Source organism: Pogona vitticeps, chromosome 1 (genome assembly GCF_051106095.1).
Source record: "Pogona vitticeps strain Pit_001003342236 chromosome 1, PviZW2.1, whole genome shotgun sequence".
In the NCBI taxonomy this organism is placed as follows: domain Eukaryota; kingdom Metazoa; phylum Chordata; class Lepidosauria; order Squamata; family Agamidae; genus Pogona; species Pogona vitticeps.
Window position 1 is genome coordinate 162,733,734 of NC_135783.1, and position 24,293 is coordinate 162,758,026.

The 24,293-nt window shown below is 42.0% G+C and overlaps 1 protein-coding gene across 2 annotated transcripts; it reads right to left on the minus strand.

Annotated features, from left to right (window-relative positions):
• Window positions 1-1,241: 1,241 nt before the first annotated feature.
• XKR5 (XK related 5) lies at window positions 1,242-24,046 on the minus strand. Of its 2 annotated transcripts, none has more exons than XM_073004197.2 (7): window positions 23,629-24,046; window positions 21,454-21,637; window positions 18,730-18,911; window positions 14,190-14,399; window positions 12,000-12,169; window positions 8,698-8,809; window positions 1,242-4,934 (listed from the first exon to the last, which is right to left on the minus strand). In XM_073004197.2, the coding sequence occupies exons 1-7, from the start codon at window positions 23,690-23,692 to the stop codon at window positions 3,874-3,876; spliced, it is 1,983 nt and encodes a 660-aa protein (XP_072860298.2). In that variant the 5' UTR covers window positions 23,693-24,046; the 3' UTR covers window positions 1,242-3,873. The 2 variants fall into 2 exon arrangements, with proteins under 2 accessions (XP_072860298.2, XP_078233970.1); XM_078377844.1 differs by having other exon boundaries at window positions 4,798-4,934; window positions 11,996-12,169.
• Between the last annotated feature and the right edge of the window lie 247 nt (window positions 24,047-24,293).

Genomic DNA, 24,293 nt, shown 5'->3' on the forward strand with positions numbered 1-24,293 from the left:
TCATTTGAAACTGGTGCTATATTCTTTATATCCTGTTCCCAAAAGAATCTAGCCACTACATTATTAAGTAATTTCTTATTGGATACATAGGCTAGAATTTTGTTACCTTTATAAAAGAATGCGCCTCAATTCCAACAAATTCATATTATGATTCCTCTCATTTATTAATTTATAAAGGCCTGAAATCATACTAGTGTTCACGTGAAGTGAATTAGCATTGGTTTACCTGGTAACACAAGTCTCTGAGTTACTGCTCTCTAGTGGTTACTAAAGGGATAAAATGGCAAATATATGTAATACTGTTAAAAGGTATAGTAGGATTTTTTTAACCTAATAATCAACCCATATACTGTATCATCCATGTGCAGGCAAATCACAACACACACAAAAGGAGACAAAAGAGCCAAATATGACAATCAAGGAGGTTTGCTTCTAGTAGATCCCATCTGAATGTTTCTGTTATAACCAGTACCAAAATCTATCCTTCATGTCAACCACATCACATTGAGCATCCTCATCTCTGCTTTTGGTAGCTATGCAGGGTCAGGCCATTAATACTTGGATGAAAGACCACAAGGAAATCTCCATGTAATCATCATCATCATCATCATCATCATCATCATCATCATCATCATCATCATCATCATCATCATCAGTTTAGAACTACAGAGCTGGAAGGTTCATGTTCCTAAATACGGATATGCAAAAGATCTGAAGGAGACTCTCACCTCCACCTTGGATGTCCTTGCCTTACAGGAACTCCCTCTCCCCTTTGTCACATCCATTGGGAAGAGCCAGAAAAGCCATACTATCTATGATAACATGAGGGAATCATTGGGTTGGGATGAATCACTATGCTGACTCTATTCACTGAAAGGATCTGATACAGGTTATCTTCTCCAGTGGGAGATTAAGAGAGACATAGAAAACTTTGTGAGTTCCTTTGGGCAGGGGAGGTTTATATCATAGGAGAGTGAGGGCTTGGACGAAAGGAATTCTCTGTTTCCAGACAATGCATCAGGGAAATTCTGCCACATCTGCGTCATATCTGTATCTACAGGTACAGTTAAATAATTTTTAATGTTGGTTTTTATGTGGGTTTAACACACCATTTAGTTCAGATATCAGTTATTTGCAGTGTGGCATGTGCATTTTATGGATAAACAACAGCAACACACTCAGGCAAGGCAACATTACTTCTTCATTTTGCTCAGGCTCTGAATTATCTAACCAACATTAAGCATTTTATAAACTCACTTATTTTATTTTAAAAAAACTATGAAAAAAGCACACACATCTAGAGATTATTGACATGCACTTGAAGAAAATGTAATCAGTGCTGACCATATGGCACTAGAAGATAAATGGATGATGTAATAAATTGCCCTTCCCCATTGTAAGCCCTTAAAATCTGATCTGGAGGGTTGGAGGACTATAACAGGGCGGGGCACAGAAAACCATGTCAGCAAAGCATTTTCATCATGTCATATTATTCATAACCTATTCTTAACAAAACACTGGCAATACATTTGAGCAAAGTTTTACATTTATCATGAATTTTGCTCTAAGCACAGTCTAATAACAACTTACTTTTTCATTTATTTTGAAGGCATACAGTCATGTGAAAAAGAAAGTTCACCTCTCTGAATTCTATGGTTGTACATATCAGGACATAACAAATATCATCTGGTCCTTAGCAGGTCTGAAAATTATTATTTATTATTATTTTATTTATTTAATTTATATGCCGCCCACGCTACCCAAAGGTCTCTGGGCGGTTTACAACAATTAAAATTCAATACAATAAAATATAAAATGATTAAAATACGATTAAAATACAATTAAAATTGCCATCATCAAGACCCACGGTTGATGTTATTTCAATTAAAAGCCTTCTGGAACAGGAAGGTTTTGACCTGGTGCCGAAATATCATCAGTTTCGGCGCCAGATGAATTTCAGTCGGGAGGGTGTTCCATAGTTAAATACAACCTCAGATGAACAACAATACAGTACATACTACACTATGTCATGATTTATTTTCCAAAAATAAAGCCAAAATGGAGAAGTCATATTTAAAAATCTAAGTATGCCCCTATTGCTCCCACAGGAATTAAGAGGTGAAGTAGCAGCCAGGTGCTGCTAAACAAATGCCCTTGAGTAACTGATCATCAGAAAGTGTGAACACCTCTATAAAAGTCAATATTTTAGCAGTTTGTTGGTATGTGTTAACACAATGCCGAGGAAGAAACACATCAGCAATGATCATAGAGAAGCCATTGTTGCTGCTCATCAATCTGGGAAGGGTTATAAGGCCGTTTCCAAACAATTAGAAGTCCATCATTCTACAGTGAGGAAGATTATTCACAAGTTGAAAACATTCAACACAGTTGTTAGCCTTCCCAGAAGTGGATGTCCAAGCAAATTCACCCCAGAATCAGACTGTGTAATGCTCAGAGAAACTGCAAAAAACCCGGGTTACATCTCAGACTCTACAGGCCTCCGTTAGCATGTTAAATGTTAACGTTCATGATGGTACAATTAGAAAAATATTGTACAAGTACGGTTTGTATGGAAGGGTTGCCAGGAGAAAGCCTCTTCTCTCTAAGAACGTGGCAGCACATCTTAGATTTGCAAAGTTGCATCTCAGCAAACTGCAAGACTTCTGAAACAATGTCCTTTGGACAAACGAGATCAAAGTGGAGATGTTGGGCCATAATACACAGTGCCACATTTGCCAAAAACCGAATACAGAATATCAGCACAAACACCTTATAACAACTGTCTAGCAGTGTTGGAGGGGAGATAATTTGGGCTTGTTTTGCAGCCCCAGCACCTGGGCATGTTGAAATCATTGAATCAGCTACAAACTGCTCTGCAACTTTAAGCCCTTTAAATATTTTGAGCTTCAATGTCCAGAAGCCCTAAGCAGAATGACCAATGATGAAAGAATTGTGGGAGATGTAATCAACATCCCAAAGATCCCTGCCTTGTATCTATGTCATATCCTACTCAGTCATTTCCACAATATTTCTGGATTTGAAAAATTTAACTCAGTATTATTTGCTGGATTCCATGCCCCTTCCCTGCCAAGCCTTACTTGTTAGTGAAAGCATTCATGTCAGCTCTTCAGCCAGTGTAACTTGTGTTTTAAGAAAAACAAGGAAGGCCAGTTCCCTGCTTTTCAGACCTACAATCTGAAAAGACATGACACAAAAGGAAAACAAAAACTACGACACAAGTTCTTTAATGTTGAAAAGTTCATGTAATCCCCAGATTGAATGTAACTGAAATGGTACATATAGTGCACACACATGTTGTTAGTGTTCCTATTGTGAAGCTCTAGAATAGAAGGAGGCCCAAGAGAGAAGCCAAAGCGACTGATCTATCAGCTGAGCCACTACAGTATCCTTCCTGCCTGGAAGAAGGGCTACTGTGTGAGAGCTGAGGAGCCCAAAGGAACCAGTTTCTCACAAGGGTTGATGGGTAGCCAGCTTTTCCTGCCTCCCCACACCCTTGGTGGATTCGTTGATGGAAGACTGTCAGGGGGAAAAGCAAGGCCAAATAACCTTCGGATGGACTATAATATAACATCTAAGTCTATAGTTCTTATTCTGCTTAATTGGGAATAAATCGCATTGAACTCTGTGGAAATATTTTAAGCGTACACACATAGAATCAGCTAGCAATCAGCTATCATACGTTCTTAAGATTTAGAAATTTCAATTAATAAACATGCCACAATAGGTGCTTTATGTGGAAGTATTTTTCTGGCACACCTATGGAAGAACAAGCAAATTCAATCATCTCCTAGCATCACTCAGTTCCTTCAGCTTTGTCATGCCACAAACATGCTTGACACTTATGCTTGACACTCACAGTTTATGACTGTTGCTTGCAGAGCTATTCTTTGGGGTGGATGTGATGCAACATTGCTCAGTTGCATTCCTTGTTTCTTTTTCTTTAAGTACAGAAGCCCATGTCCTATAGAGGTAGGCATGTGAAGACTTACAATGCACCCTCAACATTCCCTGCTGGTCTGAAGGTTTAGGTGATGCAGAAGCACTGAAATCAGGGCCGTTTTGAAGACAGCCACCAGTCCTTGTTGGCACTATTGGGCTTATGTCAGCTGAGGTGAATAGGACCTCTTCACCTGACCGACCACTTTGCATGGAACTGCCCTTGTGAGTTTTTGCCGGTTCTGTAAGAACGTTTCTTGTATTTACTGCTCCCGTTTTGCCCTCTGTGTCTGGAGATGCCTCCCCCTCTCCCCCCACTGTGAAGTATACAGTGGAACAACTGTAGATCGGCTCTTTCTGATCTCCTTCCATTTCAAGGTTGGATTCTGCAGGAGTAGCTTCCACAGGAGCATGTTTGCTGGTTGGTAAAGTGATATTAAACTGTTCCTTATTCTCACTCAAGTTATCTGTGACTTTGTTCTCTTCTGTAAGGGATCTTTGTTCCCCTGTTCTGGATTTTGGACTGATAGGGAATTTCTCCTTGGTCAAAAATATCAGTTTTCTCCTGGGGCCAGATTGAACAATGGACTTATTGTTTTTTATCACTGGTACAAGATAACAGTCTCTATTATCACTTTCCCCCAAAACAGTCTTTATTTTAGATATACTTCCTGTTTTCAATGCCAGCTTTATCAGGAGCCAGTGATGTTCATTTTCACACAGGTTCTTGCCATCAGCAGAACAGCCAAAGTCTACCAAGGATGAGTTACTGGGCATTGCCAGAGGTTGTATGGCAGGTTCTGCACCTGAAGCTTCAATGTCTTGCAGCCCTGGAATTCCACTACTCCACATGGTTACGTTTTCGTTGCCTTTGTTGCCCTTAGATAATAGACTATGTGATCTTTGCAGGAAACGTTGCCAAATTTCTGTGGATTTGGGATGCAACAAGCTGTAATAAGAGACCAAAGCCACTAAGCCTGAAATGGAGAAGATACAAGGTTATATCAATATACCTTATTTTGGAACAACACAGAGATACAAAAGTTACAGATAGACTTGGTGGACATGATGCTACAAGTCAGATTGGTGTTCAAGAACTGTCATGATGAATTTTGACAGGTGTAACTGAAAGCCAGTTCATGCAGCCCTTCTTCTATTTGTTTTCAATATGAACTCAAACTTTGTTTATGATAAGTTGGTTGTAAGTAGTTTGGAGGTTGAATTAACACAGGGAATATTCAACTTAATTCACTATAAGTACTCAAGAGTCATGTGAATCCATTTTTTGCCAATGAAGTTAGTGTTCCCTACATCTATGGAGAAGGTAAAGTTTAAAATCAGAGGGCGGGGGGAATGAGCATTCATTGAATTTCTGGTTCTTTGATATTTATCAAAGTTTGTTATTGATGAAATACCTACTCACCACTTGCAACCTGAGCAGGTGGAATATCAGAATGATACACATTCTCAAACATCAGTCTAGCCTCACAAAATTAAAACAGACAGACAAACAGACAGACACACCACCACCACCACCACTGAAGAGGTGAAATTTCATCAGTGCTTACACCAGTGCTATTAAATTCCAATCTCTGGAATATGCAAAACATATTATGGTTACTTGTCAAAAATGTTCTTTGCTAGAGTGGAGAAACCATATGTTTATTTCATGAGTTCTTGATCCACCTGTAAGTAAAAGCAATTTGGGACCTCCATGTCCCTGACTGAAATAAAACAACATGAGAAAAGAGAGATTCCTGCTGATGTATTCATAAACAAAGCCCTGCACATTTCTCTCATACAATTTGATGCAAAAATTGCATTTTATTTCATCTTTAATCAACAAGTAGTAAAGAGCAAGTAGAAATAAAGGCTTGTAGACAACTGTTAACTTGATTGGACCGAATGAAGTGCATCCAAGAGTGCTAAAGGAACTGGCCAAAGAAATCTCAGAACTGCTGTCCATTATTTTCTTGAAATCATGGGAAACGGGTGAGGTGCCAGAGGATTGGAGGAGGGCTAATTTTGTCCCTATCTTCAAAAAGGGCAAAAAAGAGGAACCTGGGAACTACAGGCCAGTCAGCCTGACATCAATCCCAGGGAAAAGTTTTGGAACAAATTATAAAACGGTTGCTATGCAAGCACCTATAAACAATTCAGTAATAACTAGAAGCCAACATGGATTTGTCAAGAACAAATCCTGCCAAACTAATTTGACCTCATTTTTGATTGGGTAACCTCCCTGACAGACAGAGGGACTGCTGTTGACATAGTATATCTTGACTTTAGCAAGGCTTTTGACAAAGTGCCCCATGATATCATGATGAGCAAGCTAATTAGGTGTGGGCTGGATATATCAAGTGTCAGGTGGATATACAATTGGCTAGAAAATCGTACTCAGAGGGTGATGATTAATGGCTCCTTCTCCAACTGGGAAGAGGTAACTAGTGTGGTACCCCAAGGCTCAGTCCTGGGCCCAGTGCTGTTCAATATTTTTATTAATGACTTGGATGATGGAGTGCAGGGAATGCTTGTCAAATTTTCAGATTATACCAAATTGGCCAGAATAGCTAATATCCTAGAAGACAAAAACAAAATTCAAAATGACCTTGATAGGATGGAGCACTGGGCTGAAAACAACAGAATGAAATTCAACAGGGATAAATTCAAAGTACTGCACCTTAGGAAAAAGAAACCAAACACACAGTTACAAGATGAGGGATACCTGGCTCAGCAATACTACAAGTGAGAAAGATCTTGGAATTGTCCTAGATCACAAACTGAATATGAGCGAACAGTGTGATGTGGCTACAAAAATGGCAAATGTGATTTTAGGCTGCATTAATAGAAGGACAAGTTTCCAAATCCCTCAAGGTGTTAGTCCCCTATTCAGCACTGGTTAGCCCTCCATACTTCAAGAAGGATGTTGACAAATTGAAATAAGTTCAGAGGAGGGCAACAAGGATGATCAGGGAGATGGAAACAAAGCCCTATGAGGAAAGACTGAAATAATTGGTCATATTTGAGTGGTCACAATTGACTAGATAGGCGGGGTATAAATGGAATAAATAAATAAATATTTAGCCTTGAGAAAAGAATACTGAGGGGTGATGTGATAACACTTTTCAAATACTTGAAAGGCTGTCATACAGAGGAGCGGCAGGATCTGTTCTTGATCATCCCAAAGTGCATGACACACAACAATGGGCTCATGTTATAGGAAGCCAAATTTCAATTGAATATCAGGAATATCAGTACAGTAATGGAACCAATTACCTCGAAAAGTAGTGAGTGTTTCAACACTGGAGGCATTCAAGAGAAACTTAGACAACCACCTGGCAGACATCCTTTGATTTGTATTCCTTCATTAAGTAAAGGGTTGGACTTGAAGGCCTTATAGGCCCCTTCCAACTTCACTATGCTATGATTTTCCTCTATTTTCCTTTCTCTAAATTGTAATAAACCATAAAATAGATCAAAATATCCCTGCCCTTTGGAGTTTCCTTTGAGCATTAGTTTAGCCTGTGTCACATGAAATAATTTCATTTCTCAGATGAAATAATTGTAACATTTTTTAAAACAAGTCTTCTATGTATTTAGTAGTTGGGCTACTATTTGTATGCTAAAAAATTTTTTAGAAGTTACTTACAGAACTGCTTGGAAGGAAACTGCTTTGAAAACTAATTACTCAACCAAGCTCACTGTCTAAAGAAAAATGAAATATCACTGATCAGTATACCTGAAGGGAAACAACAGTACCTGAGCAGATTATAGTTGGTATGTTAAGGGAGGGAAAGGAGTGATTGTGAGGAGGAAGACAACCCAGTGCAAACTTCTGAGTGTGCTGTCCTCTGCATTAGACGAAGCCATATCAACCCAAATAAAGACATTAGAAGGGACCCTGAAAGAAATAAGTCTGGGAAATGAACCAAAAAACCTGGGAAAAGAACAGACAATGGGGGGGGGGAGTGATTTGGGTGAGAGAGTTAGAGGATATAAAGGAGGAGAATATGAAGGAGGGAAGAGAGTGGAAGAGGGAGTGCGGTGTTGGGCCCTAGAGGAAGAGGAAAGAAACAAGAAGTGGTGGGTCGAGATTGTGCAAGAAGACCCTTGGACAGAGTTCAAGGTACTTCGAGAGTTTGCTGGAGTCGCAGCGTTAGATGTACGGGAAGCCCCTCTCCCAGTGGGGAGGGGGAACTGAGGAAAGAGAAAGAACGAGGAGAGAAAGAGCTTGGAGAGAGTGAGGCACAAAATAAAGAAAATAAGACACATTTTGTATTCCCTGGTCAATCTTATGGGACAAGTTCCTTCCATCCCAGGTTATGTCTACCACTGGGCAAAAAGGTGGGGGAACCCCAAATTGGACCAGTCTTTCATGCACCCCAATGATGCACCTGAGTAAAGAGCCCAAGAAGTCAGGCAATCTAAATGGAGATATAAAGAATTCAGCTCCACCCCTATACCTGTTGAGAGGGATTTGTTAATGTTTGATGAAAGAATTGTAGGGAACTGTCTCTGAAACAAGAGGCAACATCTACTGTTGATGTGATTTCTACTGACTTGCTAAAGAATAACAATGCCTTGGTCTTGAAATCCAACGTTGTGGCCTCATCTATGGTGGGGAAGGTAGAAGGAGAGGGGGAAGTTGCATCCTATCACAGTGATGGGTAACATTATTCCAAAAATGTTAACATATGCAACACTGGGAAATGGAAGAAAGAAATCACTGTAATCACCTACCAAGAATGGATCCAGATATAACAGCTCCTAAAATCCAGAGGTTACTCCGTGAGTTAACATGCAGGAAGTCCATTGACATTAACAACAGAAAAACATTTTCTGAGAGTGTTATCTGCGGAAGAACAGAGACATATCACCAAAGAAGTTCACAGTAACTTTGATGCAGTTGGTTTCTCCAAGTCCTCAATTTCTTGAGGTCCACAAAAATTAGTCCTATGCTCAGCAAGGAGCTTTGTCTATTGGAACATATGTAATATTGGAACATATGTATGGAATGGAATACCTCTTGGCAATGACTGGTAATCCCTTCTCCTTCATATAGGGTTCAGACACATAAGAAGAGGGAGCCTGTTCACACACAGCAATGTCCCAGTGTTTGAATACTAATTTTTCCTAATCTAAATCCATGAATTCTTAAGCTATTGGAGATGCAAACTTTTTAGATGTAAGAATGAAACTGTCTGCACAAAAACCTGTTTCTGACCCAGTAGTCAATTTTACCACATGACTGTTTTCTATAGGACTACAGTTAGGAATAAATTAAAGAAAAAAAGACTTCAGCCCATGTTATCCACTCCTTATTTGAGATATTTGTGTCCTGCCTATTAAACAAAGTTCTTAAGGTGCCCTACAATACCTTTAAAATGCAACAAAATGGGCAAGAGAAAGTGAAAAGGTTTTCTCTAGACCTCACAGGGTTTTAGACACCACTCTGCTTCTGGGAATTCAGAAGCAGCTTATCCCTAAAGGCACAAGAACAGGAAAAAGGGGCAATGTCCTGATTAACCAGAAATACTTAAGAAGTGCCACTTAAAGGCACAGAAGCAAGGTAGTAAACGGGAAAATAATACCATTGAAAAATGAACAACACTAGCTTCTTTTCTAAAAATATGGAATACCTCTGTAAGCAGCCCCTTATCTCCAAGAAGATTTATGGGGCTGCTTACATGTTTGGCAGCGGTGTCACGAAACACGGGCTGTGTTTCAAAATGGATGCTATTGGGACAATCGTAGGACTACATATCCCACTCTAATACACATAAAAACACAAATCATCACAACCTCCACTTGATATTTTGCTGTTTTTGAAATCTTTCATGGGAAAACTCAACATGTGCTAACAGAAGAAATAGTCTACCAAGGCCTATTTAACATTCCTTTCAATTTAGCTCCCACTTTTTTTTAATACCACAGTCCCCAACTCTAAAATCTAATTCACAAATCTGTGTTTCTTTTCAGCGTGCGGCTATTTTCTGGTAGCCTGGGCTGAAAGAGTAAATAAGACACCTCATGGGGTGAGTTAGGATTGATCTATGCATGCCTTAGAATAATTTGTTCTCCCAGAGCTTTCCTATTCAGATCTTATCTGAAGGCAGAGTAAGGAAGATAAATTCTGGACCTTTAGAGCTACGTACTTGCAACCCCCACTCCACAACAAACAGCATGGGGATCTTTGACGGCTGGCAAGATACATGTCTCCCATTTCTGATGTCATTGTATTAATAGAGATTCAAAACACAGATTATTCTTACAGGTACACCATAGTGTCCTGAGGTATCCTGGCCTCAGGGCAGCCTGCGTACTATAGCACAGATGCCAATCAGGCTGCCGTCTTTATCCCCCCCCCCCCCCCGGCCTGGTTTAGCTGAAATCTTCAACAAGGGAAAACTTCAGCAAGGGATTTAAGATTCCATGTATAGGCCTCCCAGGTGGCAGCGGATTTTGATAACTTGAAATCTGCCTGGGAGCTGCCACAGGTGGTAGGGGCAAAAATCCAGAAGGAGCTCCTTGAAAAGGTGAGTTGCAGACCCCTTTTGCATCTTCCTATGGAGAATCTGCAAGTTTCCCCCTTGGGCATCATGCCAAAGAAAGCTCTGCCTCATTGATCACCTCTTATACCCAAAAAGAGTGTCTGTCAATGATGTCATACCACCACAGCAATGCACAGTCCACTAGGATTCCTTTAACTAAATAGTGGCACTGGTGAGCAAGTCAGGCCCCCTGGGCCCTCCTGGCAAAATGTGACATACAGTCCACCTTCAGGCTACTGCCATTGAGCCCCCAGAATTTCTCATTGTTTGGACTTAATTTTCAGGGGATATTTTACTTTGATAAAGCCATGCCAATGGAATATTTTGTGTCTTGTGTGGTGTTTGAGGTTTGCAATACATTCCTGGAATGCACTGAATTTTGAGGTTCTTTCAGGATTTGGTGGCTGAACTCTGTATTCCTTTGGGACCTTGTTACTTGTCTGAATGTCTTCTGACTTGTTCAGCTGCCTGTCTGACCTGGTCCTCACAGACCTCAAGCCTGCAGGTATCGACACCTTAGGAAGCCTAGAACATATCAACTAGATACCAGACTTTCTCAGCAGTGGAGCCCCACTTCTGGAATGTTCTCCCACAGGAATTATGGCAGGCGCACTCCCTCTGCATCTTTAAGAAGCTTCTGAAAACAGAGCTATTTAGAGAAGCTTTCGGGGACGTTTTCCCTACTTAATTGGGATAGTGGATGAAGAAGAAGAGGAATATCGCATTGTACATTCTGAAATTTTTATTGTGCTGCCAACTTGGTTTGTGTGCTTATTTCTCGGATAGACTAATGTTTTAGAGTAATTTCATAATTTATGGTTATTTTCTTTGTTGTGCATGAGAGTATCAATTTGCTAGATGGGTGATAGATAGATAGATAGATAGATAGATAGATAGATAGATAGATAGATAGATAGATAGATAGATAGATAGATAGATAGATAGATAGATAGATAGATAGATAGATAGATAGATAGATAGATAGATAGATAGATAGATAGATAGATAGATAGATAGATAGATAGATAGATATCTGATGGTACCTACATATGTGGTATCAAAGCCTCTCAGTTCACTCTGTGAACTGGTCAAATAAATTCTACTTCAGATTTCTGGATCATGAACTAATTTGTTATTTCCACTTGAAGAATATAAGAACATGTATGCCACCAGTCACCCACAAGTAGTTCCTCCTCAAGTGTCATGCTGTGCATATTCTGTAAAGGTAACATAAAAGTGTAGTTTAACTGTAATCTTTTGGTTTGCTTTTTCCCTGTTATTGTTATTGTGTGGCCAATTTATAGCAACGCTAATGAAGTTTTCAAGGTATATGAGATGTCCCCCTCCCCATGTCTGAGCAAAGATTTGAACCCAGGTCTCCTGAGTCCAAGTCCATTACTCTACCCATGACTGCCACCTACTTTCCACCTACTATATCATAAGAGACAACAGAAGCACTAACAACAAAATAATAATTAAAAAATTACCTACTATGTAAAACATAGCCATTCGACAAAAAGAAGGACCGTCTTTAAAGTTGACATAGCAAAAGATGTATACAGCTCCTGTTAAAATGTTGAATAATTTCCAGTGGCAGGGATTCTGGAAAATGTCTGTCTGCTGAGCCACAGTCCAGTAAGACATCACCAGCCAGTGGATACCTAGGGAGAACAGACAGTAAAAGGAACAAGACTTTCTGGGTTAAAGAGGAAAGAAAAAAAGCCAAACCAGATAAATGATAAGCATCTGGTGGGGAAAAAGAAAAAGTACAGAGGCAGCTGGCAGATGAGAAAATCAGTCTATGAGCTCCTATATTTTCTATAAATGAAACGTTCTCATGCATACAATATTGCTGGAAAGGCCCAATACTGGTATTTTAAAAAAGATTGTACAGTACATTCATACATAGTGCATATTCAGCTCTCTGAAAAGCCTTCCGTGTACTCTCTAAGGAAGCATTTATCCTATGGAACAATAGACGTGTTCACTGTGCTTTTCTGAAGATGATTAGATATCTACATCTCTTTCATAAAAGGTGAATCTCCTGGTAAGGCAACTATTGTTATTGGTTTGTCATCCATTTTGCTATAAGGTAAAAGTCCCCCTTGGCATTTAGTCCAGTTGTGTCTGACTTTGGGGTGCAGTGCTCATCCACGTTTCCAAGCCACAGAGCCAGTGTTTGTCCAAAGACAGTTTCCGTGGTCACGTGGCCAGCGCGACTAGACACAGAACACTGTGACCTTCCCACTGAGGTCATACCTATTTATCTACTTGCATTTTTACATGCTTTCGAACTGCTAGGTTGGCAGGAGCTGGGATAAGCGACGATGGCAGTAGCTGAACATGCCCTGAAACAAGCTGGACGTGAAATTCTATTTCAAAAGACAGAAGTACTAGACAAAACCTGAAATCATTATGTTACACTGCACAGGGAAGCCACTGAAATCCACAAACACCGGCAGAGCTTCAACAAAAAAGAAGAAAGTCTAAAAGTCAACAAAGCCTGGCTCTTGGCATTGAAAAATACAGCCTGCAAAAGGTCAACAAACTCTACCCAGCCACCAGGACTGGTGATCACTGCACACAAAAGACCAGCTAACGACACCCATCAATCACAGTGACAGATAATCTCTCCCCCTTATCACAAAAATATGACCACAACAAAAACACACTGATTACCACAATCACCCAATCTCCTGAAAAGGACAAAAGCGGATCCCACAGCTATAAATACTCAACTATCCCACAAAACTGCACCAGACAGAGTTCTGACTCCTGTCCTCTGGAAATGCCGGCCACAGAGACTGGCGAAACGTTAGAAAGAACAACCTTCAGAACACGGCCAAAGGGCCCGAAAAACCCACAACAACCATTCTTTTTTTTTTCAAGAGTTGACCAAGGGTGAAAAGGTCAGATTGCCCAAGGTAGAGCTGATTTCCACTTTTAAAACTTATGTAAGGCGACTGTCACTTCATTACTTTTTTTTCCAAGCAATTTTTTACTATTTTAAGGAACCCTCTTTTTTCAGTGTTTCAGCAACCTCTGATTGCCCTACAACTCTCTAAATATCTTACCACCACATATGAATGCATACAATGCTTCATTTCACAAAGCTCATGCTGGCCAGCTTATACCACACATACTCTGTGTTAGAACAAAGTGGCTGTTTTTTTCCTTTGAAAAGCCTTTTTAAGGATCAATATTTCAAACCCCTACAGCCTGAATTCTTTACAAATTAAAATAAAGTGTGTGGGGCAACAATATATGTGATATATCTTAAATCTGGGGTCATATATTTCTGAATGGGCGAACAGTTTTACTTAAAAAAAACATTAAAAAAAACCTTTTGCCACACAAATTTGGCACAGGCCAAGAGCAAATTGTCTGCTATAACTGTGCCAAACTTGGTGCTAATTCGAAGTCCAGTTTCAAAGTCACAATTTTTTGTTTGGGCTTCCTCCATGTTTAGAAATGTTGATTTGCTCTGCTGCACAATAATGAAGTTGCACTCTCATGTAGTTTTAATGCAACGGAACACAACAAGAAGTAATCCCAAGTACTACAGTTAAAATATTAGAACTTCTGGACATATAGCAGATGGAAATCACAGCCATACTGCTGGACAAGCAGTACAATTGGAAAATATTTGCCCACCCATGTTTCCTTATCTGTTTATCTTACCTGCAGCAGCAAAAACCCAGAGATGATAAGTCCTTGCAAAGAGGACCAAGGTCATGACCCTGGTTCCTATCATTCCAGTCCTCCATAGTAGCTGGCAGAGAAGGGCAGTTCCAGGCATAGAGAGATGGCATGGTTTTATCAGGCACATAGAACGGCTGTAGGAGACTAAAGCCCAGGAAAGAGAGAGCAGGCTCATGCCAGCACTCAGTCCTGGTGAGGGGGAAAAAAGGAAAACAATACTCAATCAGATGCGCCTCTTCTATAAAACAGAACTGGAAACTTATTGTAGCGACTCCTATTTGTATACAGTATCTGTATATGCCAACATATATTCCTAGCATGCTACACTCTGGCTAAGAGCAAGTCCTGAATAAAATGATTTTGCAAATCTATAGCATGGGTATAAGCAAAATAATAACTGGCTTTTGTACTGGTATTGTGGATCTAACTTTAGCCTCTGCTTGTGCTTATTGAATAAGTTCTAATTTGCACAGACTGAGGATGTGGATGGGATTCTTGGAGAGATGAGAGTCAATTCTTGCCCTTCCTGGCTCATAAAAATAGCCAGGAGACACTGAACGAATGGGTAAGACTGACGGATGCTTCCCTAGAACAAAGCCGAGTTTCAGCCTGCCTAAGAGACTATGATGAGAACCTTTGTTGTGAAAGCGCTCTTTGAACCCTAAGTATTAGATAAATATCAGCCAGTGTCAAACACACTATTCTTCACTAAGGTTCCGGAGTGTGCACTCACTTCTTAGCTACAGGAGTTCCTGGATCGGAAGAAATATCTAGATCTATTTCAATCCGGCTTTAGGCCACATTGTGGGACAGCAGGCTGGGCTAGATAGCCAAACTGGGCAGAACTGGGTTGAATATAGGGTTGCTTAAATTCAGATAAAGTCAGATAGAGGTGTGTAGTGTGATCTTTGTGTCCACATGCAAGAATTGGGTGATTTCAGGCCAGAAAAAACGTTGCACCTCAAATTAGGCAGATCAAGATCTGCTTTCACTTTAAAAGGTTACACTTCCCCTAAAATCTCAGATTCACAGCTTGTGTGTGGGTTCTGGATTCAACCCTCAGCCTGGGTGCCCAGATCTTGGCAATGGCAAGGAATGAATCCATAGAGTTAAAACTAATGTGTGAGCCATAACTGTTCATTGAGAGGTCTGACCTGGCCCCTGTGACATAAGACTTAGTTATAACCCATTTGGATTATTGTAGCACTCTGCACATTCCCAGTGTGGTGTTGTGGATCGAGTGATGTATTAGGAGAACCCTGGAGAACTAAAATGGAGCCTGTTAGGTTCGGAGTAAGATGGATTTAGAAGATGTTTTTCATGTGGTTGTTATTCAGCATTGTTTGCCAGAGTCACAAGGTCGGACAGCCCAGGAGAAGGAGATGCACCAAAAAAAAAACACTGGCTAAGAGAAGATAAGACACCTGCACCCGGGATCATGAGAATTTGGGTGGTATCTGAGTGTTCTGAGTTACGCCTACTTGGATTTAATTGTGTGTCAACTTGAAAGTATAATGAAGAAAGCGGTCCTAGAGAAATGTAAAATGAGAGTGTGTATGTGGAGGAGGAGGAGTTCGCTGAAGACTGAAATGCTGTACTATAAGACATAGAGGCTTGGTTTTCTTTCAGGAGGAGAAGGGGAGGAACAGCCCAGTTTCTAGATGCCAACATGTAGTGATGTAGAGCAAAGATGATTACCTAGCTGTTTTTATTTTAATTAGTAATTGTAAGTTTATTTAACACTGTAATAGATGGATATGTTCAAATGTTTTAGCATTAAAGCCACAACTGTACGCTAATGAATCTTAATTTTCTTAATAAAACAAATATAATTCTTCAGCAGAGGATCTAATCTCTTGATACAGCAAGACTAACTAAATCCAGTGTGAATGTAAGAAGTTCAGTAGTCACTACTGTAACTTAAAAGGTCCTACTGTCCTACTTGGTAAGGCTGTTGTGCATTCTAAGGAACACAAAGACTATGTTTTATTGCTTTGGAAGCAATCAAGGGTAACTTTTAAGGTTCAGGCTTGTCTGTTAGATTTTACTACACACTTCTGAGGCCTAAGGGACCTACCTCAGGGAGTAAAGGTGGTAGTTATGCATCCAGAGGGACTCTCTGACCACAATCTTAGTCTCTTTAGGGAGACAGGATCGTTACACACACACACACGCAATGCACTGTTGGAAAGTGTTTAGAAAATTCAGCTACTGCTTGATTCCTAACCAGAGTGGGTTACAGGGAGTATAGACATCCCTTGTCACAATAGCTTCAATGGCGACTGATCTGCTTTTAGGCATGACCCAGGCTCCTGGTTCTGAACTATAAAGCCTTAAACAATTTGGTGTCTGAAGGACTGTGTCTCCCCTTACAAGCTCCACAGTTTTTCCGATCTCCAGGGGAGGTTTTTCTTTCAGCCCCACCCTCCTCAGAGGCAAGGGTGGTGAAGACAGGAGAGAGGGCTTTTCCAGTGGATGCTCTCAGATTGGGAACTCGCTACCCCAGGCTGCCCCTGACCCCCCTTCTGTAGGCAGGCAAAGATTCTAGGCAGACTTTTGGCAAGTCACTGGCCACTAAAGAAGGGGTGTCAATAGCTGGATAATATGTCTGAAATAGTTTTTATTCAGTAGTTTTAATTTGTAATAGGTTTCACTACTTTTAATACTGTAATTCAGTAACAGAAAACATGTTGCACAACTTTGCTGGGAGTGATGATGTCATCACCCACAACATCAATGTTTATTTAAATTTAATTTAAAGCTTCCTAACCACTGTCACCCTTTCAGGCTTCAAGGTTCCCTAAGGATCCTTTTTGTCCAGGGAACCCTTGGGATGCGGTGGCATGGAGTCTTTAATATTGGAAAAATCACTGTCCTATTCTGACAGCAGGAGTAGCTGTGGTGATTTTTTTGGGGGGGGGGTATATTTGGGTATACCATCCTAAGGTTCCCAAAAGCTTGCTCCGGACAAAAAGGACCCTAGGAAGCCTCAGAACATGAAACAGAGGGACGGGAAGTTTTAAATTAAACTATTTCTTTAATTTTATTTATTTAAAATATTTTTATCTTGCTTTTCTCCTTCAAAAGGCCCCAAGCAGCTTACATTGTTAAAAAGGCAATATTCAAAAGCTAAACACAGTAAGTATACAAATATTAAACGGAGATTAAACAAGTATTATACTAAAAGCAGTAAACTCAATACTAAAAAACATTTAAAGCCACAGAACACAACAATCCATTTAAAAATCCCTCTCAGACCACCAGTCATTAAGGCAAAGCCTGCCTGAAGAGAATGGTCTTTGCCTGCCTGCAGAAGGACAGCAAAGATGGGGCCAGCCTGGCTTCCTGTGGGAGGGAGTTCCAGAGTCTGGAAGCAATGACAGAGAAGGCTTTCTCCCGTATCCTCACCAAGCGCACCTGTGAAGGCGGCAGGACTGAGAGAAAGACCTCCCCTGATGATCTTAATGGCCGGGCAGGCCCATAGAGAGAGAGATGTGGTCTTTCAGATAGCTTAGACCCAAGCCATTTAGGGCTTTATAAGACCAGTACTTTGAATTGTGCCCAGAGACAGATCAGCAGCCAGTGGAGGTGTTGTAACAGGGATTTATATATTCCCTATAGCCAGCCCCAGTTAGCAATCTGGCTGCAGTATTTTGGACCGTCTGGCATTTCTGAACACTTTCCAAAGGCAGCCCCACGTACAGTGTTTTATAGTAATCCAGCTGAGATAAAACTAGGGCATGTGTCACTGTGGCCAGATCAGACCGCTCAAGAAACGGGTGCAGCTGGGACACTTGTTCTAACTGTGCAAAGGGACTCCTGGCCACCACTGAAACCAGACTCAGGGATGAACTGAAGAACCCGCCCTGCCCCTCAAGCTGTGCCCCTGTGTTGCCCAGGGCAATGTTACCCCATCCAGCACAGGCTGCAGCCCTGTCCCACGATCAGCTTTTCAACTGACCAAGAGCAGCCCAGCTAGCTCAGGAAGGAAGACTGGTGATCAGAAGGGTGGGCAGTACACTAACAAAATCCCTATCCTGTCCTGGGTGCCCATTTCAAATTGAGATTAGTGTTGCCAGATGATGACATCACCATTTACACCCGGCAGAGTTCCATGATAGGATTTCAGTCATTGTAATTTTACTTGTTTCACTTTTATATGGTTTGTACATTGCCTCAAGCCCCTTTGTCGTGAGAAAGGTACTGAAGTACATATATACATGCTGAGTTGTCATTGAAGTGGCACATTTTGATTTCAAATCACGTTGAGAATATTTTATTTACAAAAGCTACTGTATTCAATGCTATAAACCTAAAGTATGTTCAGACAGAATCCAATTTAGTTTCTGCAAAACATGTATAGGGCCGAGCAGTTTAATAACATTGCAGGATGGTGGCTAGACTTAATTAGAAACAAGTTCAACTGTGTTCAGTTAAAGATTCATGGGCTTGGTCTTCCACACTAACTAGCAAGTTCTTCTCTCTGCCTAATGTTTATATCCTGAAACATAGCACTCACCTGAGACAAGGCCATTGGCTTCCATCACCACACAGGTGTAGGCCTGCAAGAGGAGGACAGGCAGTGTCTCCAGCAGAGCTTCCAGGAGTCTCAGGACACCCAGGTCCCCTTGCTCCATGTGAGGCTGTCTTGTGCCAGAGCCTTCTCCTGCCTTGAAAGATGACCAGAGAACATTCCAGTACCTGGGATGGGGGGGTGGGGATAGGGGTGAGAGAACACCAGTGACTGCAGTCTGATCAACCGGCACAAGCTCCCTGAACTAATGGCTATGAAACTCAACTGATGACACATAGTAAAGTCATAGCAATAACAAACATTGCAAGGATGTCTTGGTTACTTAACTTACTAGTTTTTGCTACATAAACAGCTCACTTTGCTACAGACATTTTTATTGCTATTCAGGAGCTCACTTTCAGTCCTGTCCCCAACTGTGATTTGAAAAACAATAAGATTTCAAAGCATCTGTTTTCTACAGTATAAAGTTCTGGCCAGAACTCCACTAAATAACAGCTCAAATTCAAACAACAGCGCTAATCTTTCCTCAGCATTATTTATGCTCACTAGAGCAGAGGTTCGGTTGCAACCCAAGATCTGTTCATCAGCATTCATTGAAAGCATTTTTACTCTTGGTGCCCCCCTAACACTGGAGGTAAAGGAAGTAACCATTAAAATGAACCTTTTACATTGGAGCACCCGGTTGTGGTATGCTGTTCTGCACAGAGGTTCGATCTGGCAGCTGTCTTGTCTTTTCAAAGTGAATTTTTAGAGAAATCTGTAAGTCTCGTCAAATGTTCTTCAGATGATTTAACATCTTGATGTCTTTTTATTTATGATGCTGCTTGTGTTAACATTAGGATTTTTAAAATTCTCAAGCGGCACAGATTTGGCAGACTTGCACCCCACGTTTTTTAATGTGATATAGCAAAAATAGGATTACTGTAAAAGTATTATATAAAGCAGAAAGTCTTCCTACACTGGATATTTTTCTTCTTAATGTGTTAAATTATCTTGAAAGACACTTTGCTATTTGTTAAGGTAAATATTCATGTGGTTTACAGCTGAATTAAGCAAAATTCCATCTTAAACACATAGACAATGGCTGATATCCAGCAGTAAGTCACAACTATAGTAAGACCATAGGTGTTGGCTCACCAAATCCCTACAGATTCAGTGGGCCTACTCTAGCTGCAACTTACTGGTGGATTTCAGCCATGTTGTTTGTTTCATGTAACTTTTAGAGGAAACTTTCATATTTTAAAAATAATTCCATGACACATTCCAAGAAGGCATAACATAATTACAAGATAGCTAAATTATTGACCATTTTCCATTTTGTAAGCCATTTGGGGAGGTGGAGTGAGCATGGTGCGACCTGGAGTTGCCAAATTTGCCCATCACTATTACTGATGTTCTTGGTAGAAAGAATAATATGAATTGGACTCTACCTGTTCTGTACAAAAATGGTTTTATAAGGAATGATGATTCCAAAATATGATTCAGTTACCTCAAACGAATGAAAACAGAACCAGGTTGAGTGGGTCTCAGCACATTGTTCTTCAGTTGATGAAAAGAAAGCATTCTAGATTTTCCCCTGGGCACCAGTAACACCCCTCCTCCCACAAGCTGGTTGCAAAAAAATAGGTGAACCACCTCCCGCCTAGCTCCTGCTGAGCATCAGAAGAGGGCCTGTATTTGCTGGTGTCCAACTTCTCAGATGGGAAGTGGTGGCGCTGTGGGCTAAAATGCAGCCTCTGTGCTGCAAGGTCAGAAGACCAGCAGTCGTAAGATCGAATCCACGCGACGGAGTGAGCTCCCATTGCTTGTCCCAGCTCCTGCCAACCTAGCAGTTTGAAAGCATGCAAATGCAAGTAGATAAATAGGGACCACCTCGATGGGAAGGTAACAGCGTTCTGTGTCTAAGTTGCACTGACCATGTGACCACGGAAGATTGTCTTCGGACAAAACGCTGGCTCTATGGCTTGGAAACGGGGATGAGCACCGCCCCTAGAGTCGAACACGGCTGGACAAAAATTGTCAAGGGGAACTTTTACCTTTACCTTTTTAACTTCCCAGAACTGTTTTGAATGCACAGAAAGAAGAAGAAAAGAGGCAGAGCCAGCACTGCAGAGATATTCTCTGGAGCTCCTTTGATTCTGCATTTTCATCATTGCTATCATATCGGCTCATTTGTCCTCTCCCAAAGCAAGGGAGAAATGATGGAAGAAAGAAGGAGCCTTAGCCTCTGTTTGCTTTGCTCTTTCTTTTCCAGCAGAAGGCAAGTGAATTGTCAGCCATTGAGAAATAAGTGAATTGGCACCAGGAAGAAGAAAGTGACCCATTCAAGGATGGGGTCCGTTGAACGGATCTTGCATGTATATTTGTAGGTGTTTGTAAATTCTTTTGGTGATTTGGTTTTCATCCTAATTCAGCAACTAGTCAGATTACAAAGGGAAATTTGTAGCCAAATAGCAGAAATTGGAATGTGAGAGAGGCCAGGTGAAGAATAGAAATTTAGTTCATTCCCGAATGCTGTTATTTCCTAGTTATGCTTGCCAAATCAGAATGGATTCTCTTGTAACCATACCCTTTCAAAAAAAGTGCATTTATCTCATTTTCTTGCCTATCTTACACAATATGTACTGATACTGTAATTCTGCAGTTTGACTTATTTTTAACACTGAACGTTATCAGATTCCTTCAGTATTAATTTGCCTCCAACTTTACCTCTTCCAAAGTCCAAGGTGCAGGATGTGTATTGCCACCAATGTCCAGCAAAGTTTGTGACCATCCGCCCGAAACCAGTGAAAGCTGAGGACCTGTACCAGATAGCCAGGTAGGAGCAAAGCAAGGGTTACCCAGCACCACAGAAGTTGGCCAGTGACAAAGTAATGAAGGATGCTGCAAAAGCCTGAATGAGAAAGAAAACAGTATGACAGAAACAGAACCAGCAAGTGGGAACTACAACAAATTGTTGTGGTGAATCTTGCCCCATGAAAAGAAGGATCATGGTTCCAACAAGCCATTCCATCGATGCACTTGCAGGTGGGGTGATCTGCCCTCTTAAGATTTTTTTTCTCAAACATGCTTATTATTTACACATATCCATTCGTTTTCATAGGCGTACTTCTTGCTTCTCAGTGGTCCCACTTTAGTTGTTAGAGCTCACCATTCCAGATTGCTGTTAAAAGGAATGATATTCTACTTATCCCTGTTGGGTTCTGTTGATCTTGTGCAGCATTATGAAATCTGAAACATCTCCAATCATCTTAAAACATGCAACAGCTTCTTAAACTTAAGTTTTAAACTTTAACAGTCTAAGTGTAGGATATATGGGACAATGTACTACACAGGGACAGGGGATGTGGTGGCGCTGTGGGCTAAACCGCAGAAGCCTGGGCTGCAGGGTCAGAAGACCAACAGTCGTAAGTTCAAATCCATGCAACAGAGTGAGCTGCCATCGTTTTGTCCCAGCTCCTCGCCAACCTAGCAGTTCGAAAGCATGTAAATGCGAGTAGATAAATAGGTACCACCATGGTGGGAAGGTAAAATGGCGTTCCATTTCTAGTCACACTGGCCACGTGACAACGGAAACTGTCTTCGGAAAAACACTGGCTCTATGGCTTGAAAAACGGGATGAGCACCACCCCCTAGAGCCAGACACGACTGGACTAAAAATGTCAAGGGGAACCTTTACCTTTACCTTACCTACTACACAGGGACAACTGTAGATTTTGTGGGATTCTTGACTTATTAAAAAACAGGGTAAGCAGTAGCAACAAAGCCCAGAGGCAGCTGTACTGAGTGAAGAAGTCATACCCCCAACCCGTATCTGCAACATAACAATGCATCAAAACACAGTTAGGGAAACAGGGGACCTCCAGATGTTTCAGCCTACAGTTCCCTTTGCCTTTTATAATTGGCCATGCTGGTTGGGCCTAATGGAAGTCAAACAACATCTGGAAGGTCAATAAAAAGGCAACTCACTCACTGGCTAGGCACAGCTGCACAGTATGTCTCTCAGCACCAATTATCAAAGGTAACAATGGTCAAAAGGTGCCATCCAGCCAAATACAAATGGGCTGCTTGCCCTGCTGCGACCCTGCAAGCATTTTTGGTCCTTGCCACCCTGTGCTGGGAGAAGTACAAGGCTGATTTCCTCTGCAGCCAGACACATCCTAATGTTCCCAACAGAGCACTGCTGCAAAGGACACGTACAGTTTCAGGGGCCCTGGGGAAGGGCTGAAAGAAGGGCTTTCTGACTTGCTAGGCCACCTTGGAGAGTGACTCCTCCTCACTCGCCCTAGGATATTTATTTTTCTAAAAGGCCCACTTAGCCCATTTCCTGGGCAGGTGTCAGGGGGAGAGGATATTTGTTTCGGACGAAGCCATGTCAGAACCCCGAAGGACGAACCCCTTGCTGAACAGCAAAAGTTGCGCCACGGCTGGAGTTACAGCATCCTCACGTTCGGATTGCAAGAAAAGAGATGGGGCGGCGGACGGGGGGGGGGGACTGCTGACGGCAGTCAGTGGGTTAAACATTTCGAAAAGCAGGCGCCACGCGCCATCTCTTCTGCCCGGCAAAAGCACGGATGGAGATCCGCCATAGCAACAGCTGCAGCCAGCGCTCCACAGGCGGCTCGTGGGGACCGGAGCGGGCGATTCCCGTCCGCAGCATCCAGACGCCGTGCAATGACTGCTGGAAGCCACTGGTAGGTCCAAGCGGAGGCCCGGCCTTGCCACCGCGTGAAAGGCACAAAAGCTACAGGAGCGCCGAGCAGGGCGGCTTTCAAAGGGCAGGGGCGCCCTCCGACTCGAGGGCGGGGGCCGACTGGCCAGGTGAAAATGCAAAGCTAACATCCGAGGTCTGGAGAACGCTCGGCAGACCCGGACAACACTCACGCGCAATTTGCTCCGCCGCCAGCAGCGTGAGCGAAAGCCCCGCGAACGCTCCGCGTCCCTGCATCTTCCTTTTGCTCTCCCAGAAAGGCGCGAGGCCCGCCGCCCTCGGGAAAAACCGGAGCTCTGCAACGCGGGGTTCGAATCCAGTCCTCGGAATTCCCGGGCTGGACCCGTTCGGCGCCGCCTACTTCGGGTTCGCGCCGCCCCTTAAAGAAGCAGCCGGGGCTCTGCTTGGCGCCCTCGCACGGAGGACGGTTGCTCAGATGGCTTCCTAGGGCGGCGTTTGGGGCAACGGGGGTGCTGAGCCGCTCCTGGGTGCGATTTCCAGCGTCACGACGACCCCCATCTCAGTGCGCTTCCCGTTGCCATCTGTTGTGGTCCGCTGGCCTTTCTCCCGCGCTGCGTCAAAGGGAAGGAGGGGGCGAACAACAAAGCCCACTCTGTCGGATCAAGAGGGGCCAACGGCTGTCTGGGCGTCCCGGCTCGTCTGTCATCACTTAAATTTAGCGTTGAAACTGGCGCAGAGAGTGCGCAAACATAAAATAAAGTACAAAAAAGCCCCCATACCTCCCTGGTCTTTTGGATTTGGTTAACAGACGAAGGTGTTATTGAAATAGGTTTTGTTTTGTAATTTCTTTTTATTTTGTTCAGAACCCAGTTTGTGG

Excerpts from the sequence above, each read along its gene's own strand:
- XKR5 (XM_073004197.2), bottom strand. The coding sequence starts at position 23,692 with ATGCAGGGACGCGGAGCGTTCGCGGGGCTTTCGCTCACGCTGCTGGCG. Across the intron at positions 18,912-21,453 it reads CACCTTGGACTTTGGAAGAG|GTACTGGAATGTTCTCTGGT; the intron begins GTAAAGTTGGAG and ends CCCCCATCCCAG. Across the intron at positions 4,935-8,697 it reads TATATCTGGATCCATTCTTG|GCTTAGTGGCTTTGGTCTCT; the intron begins GTAGGTGATTAC and ends TCTCCATTTCAG.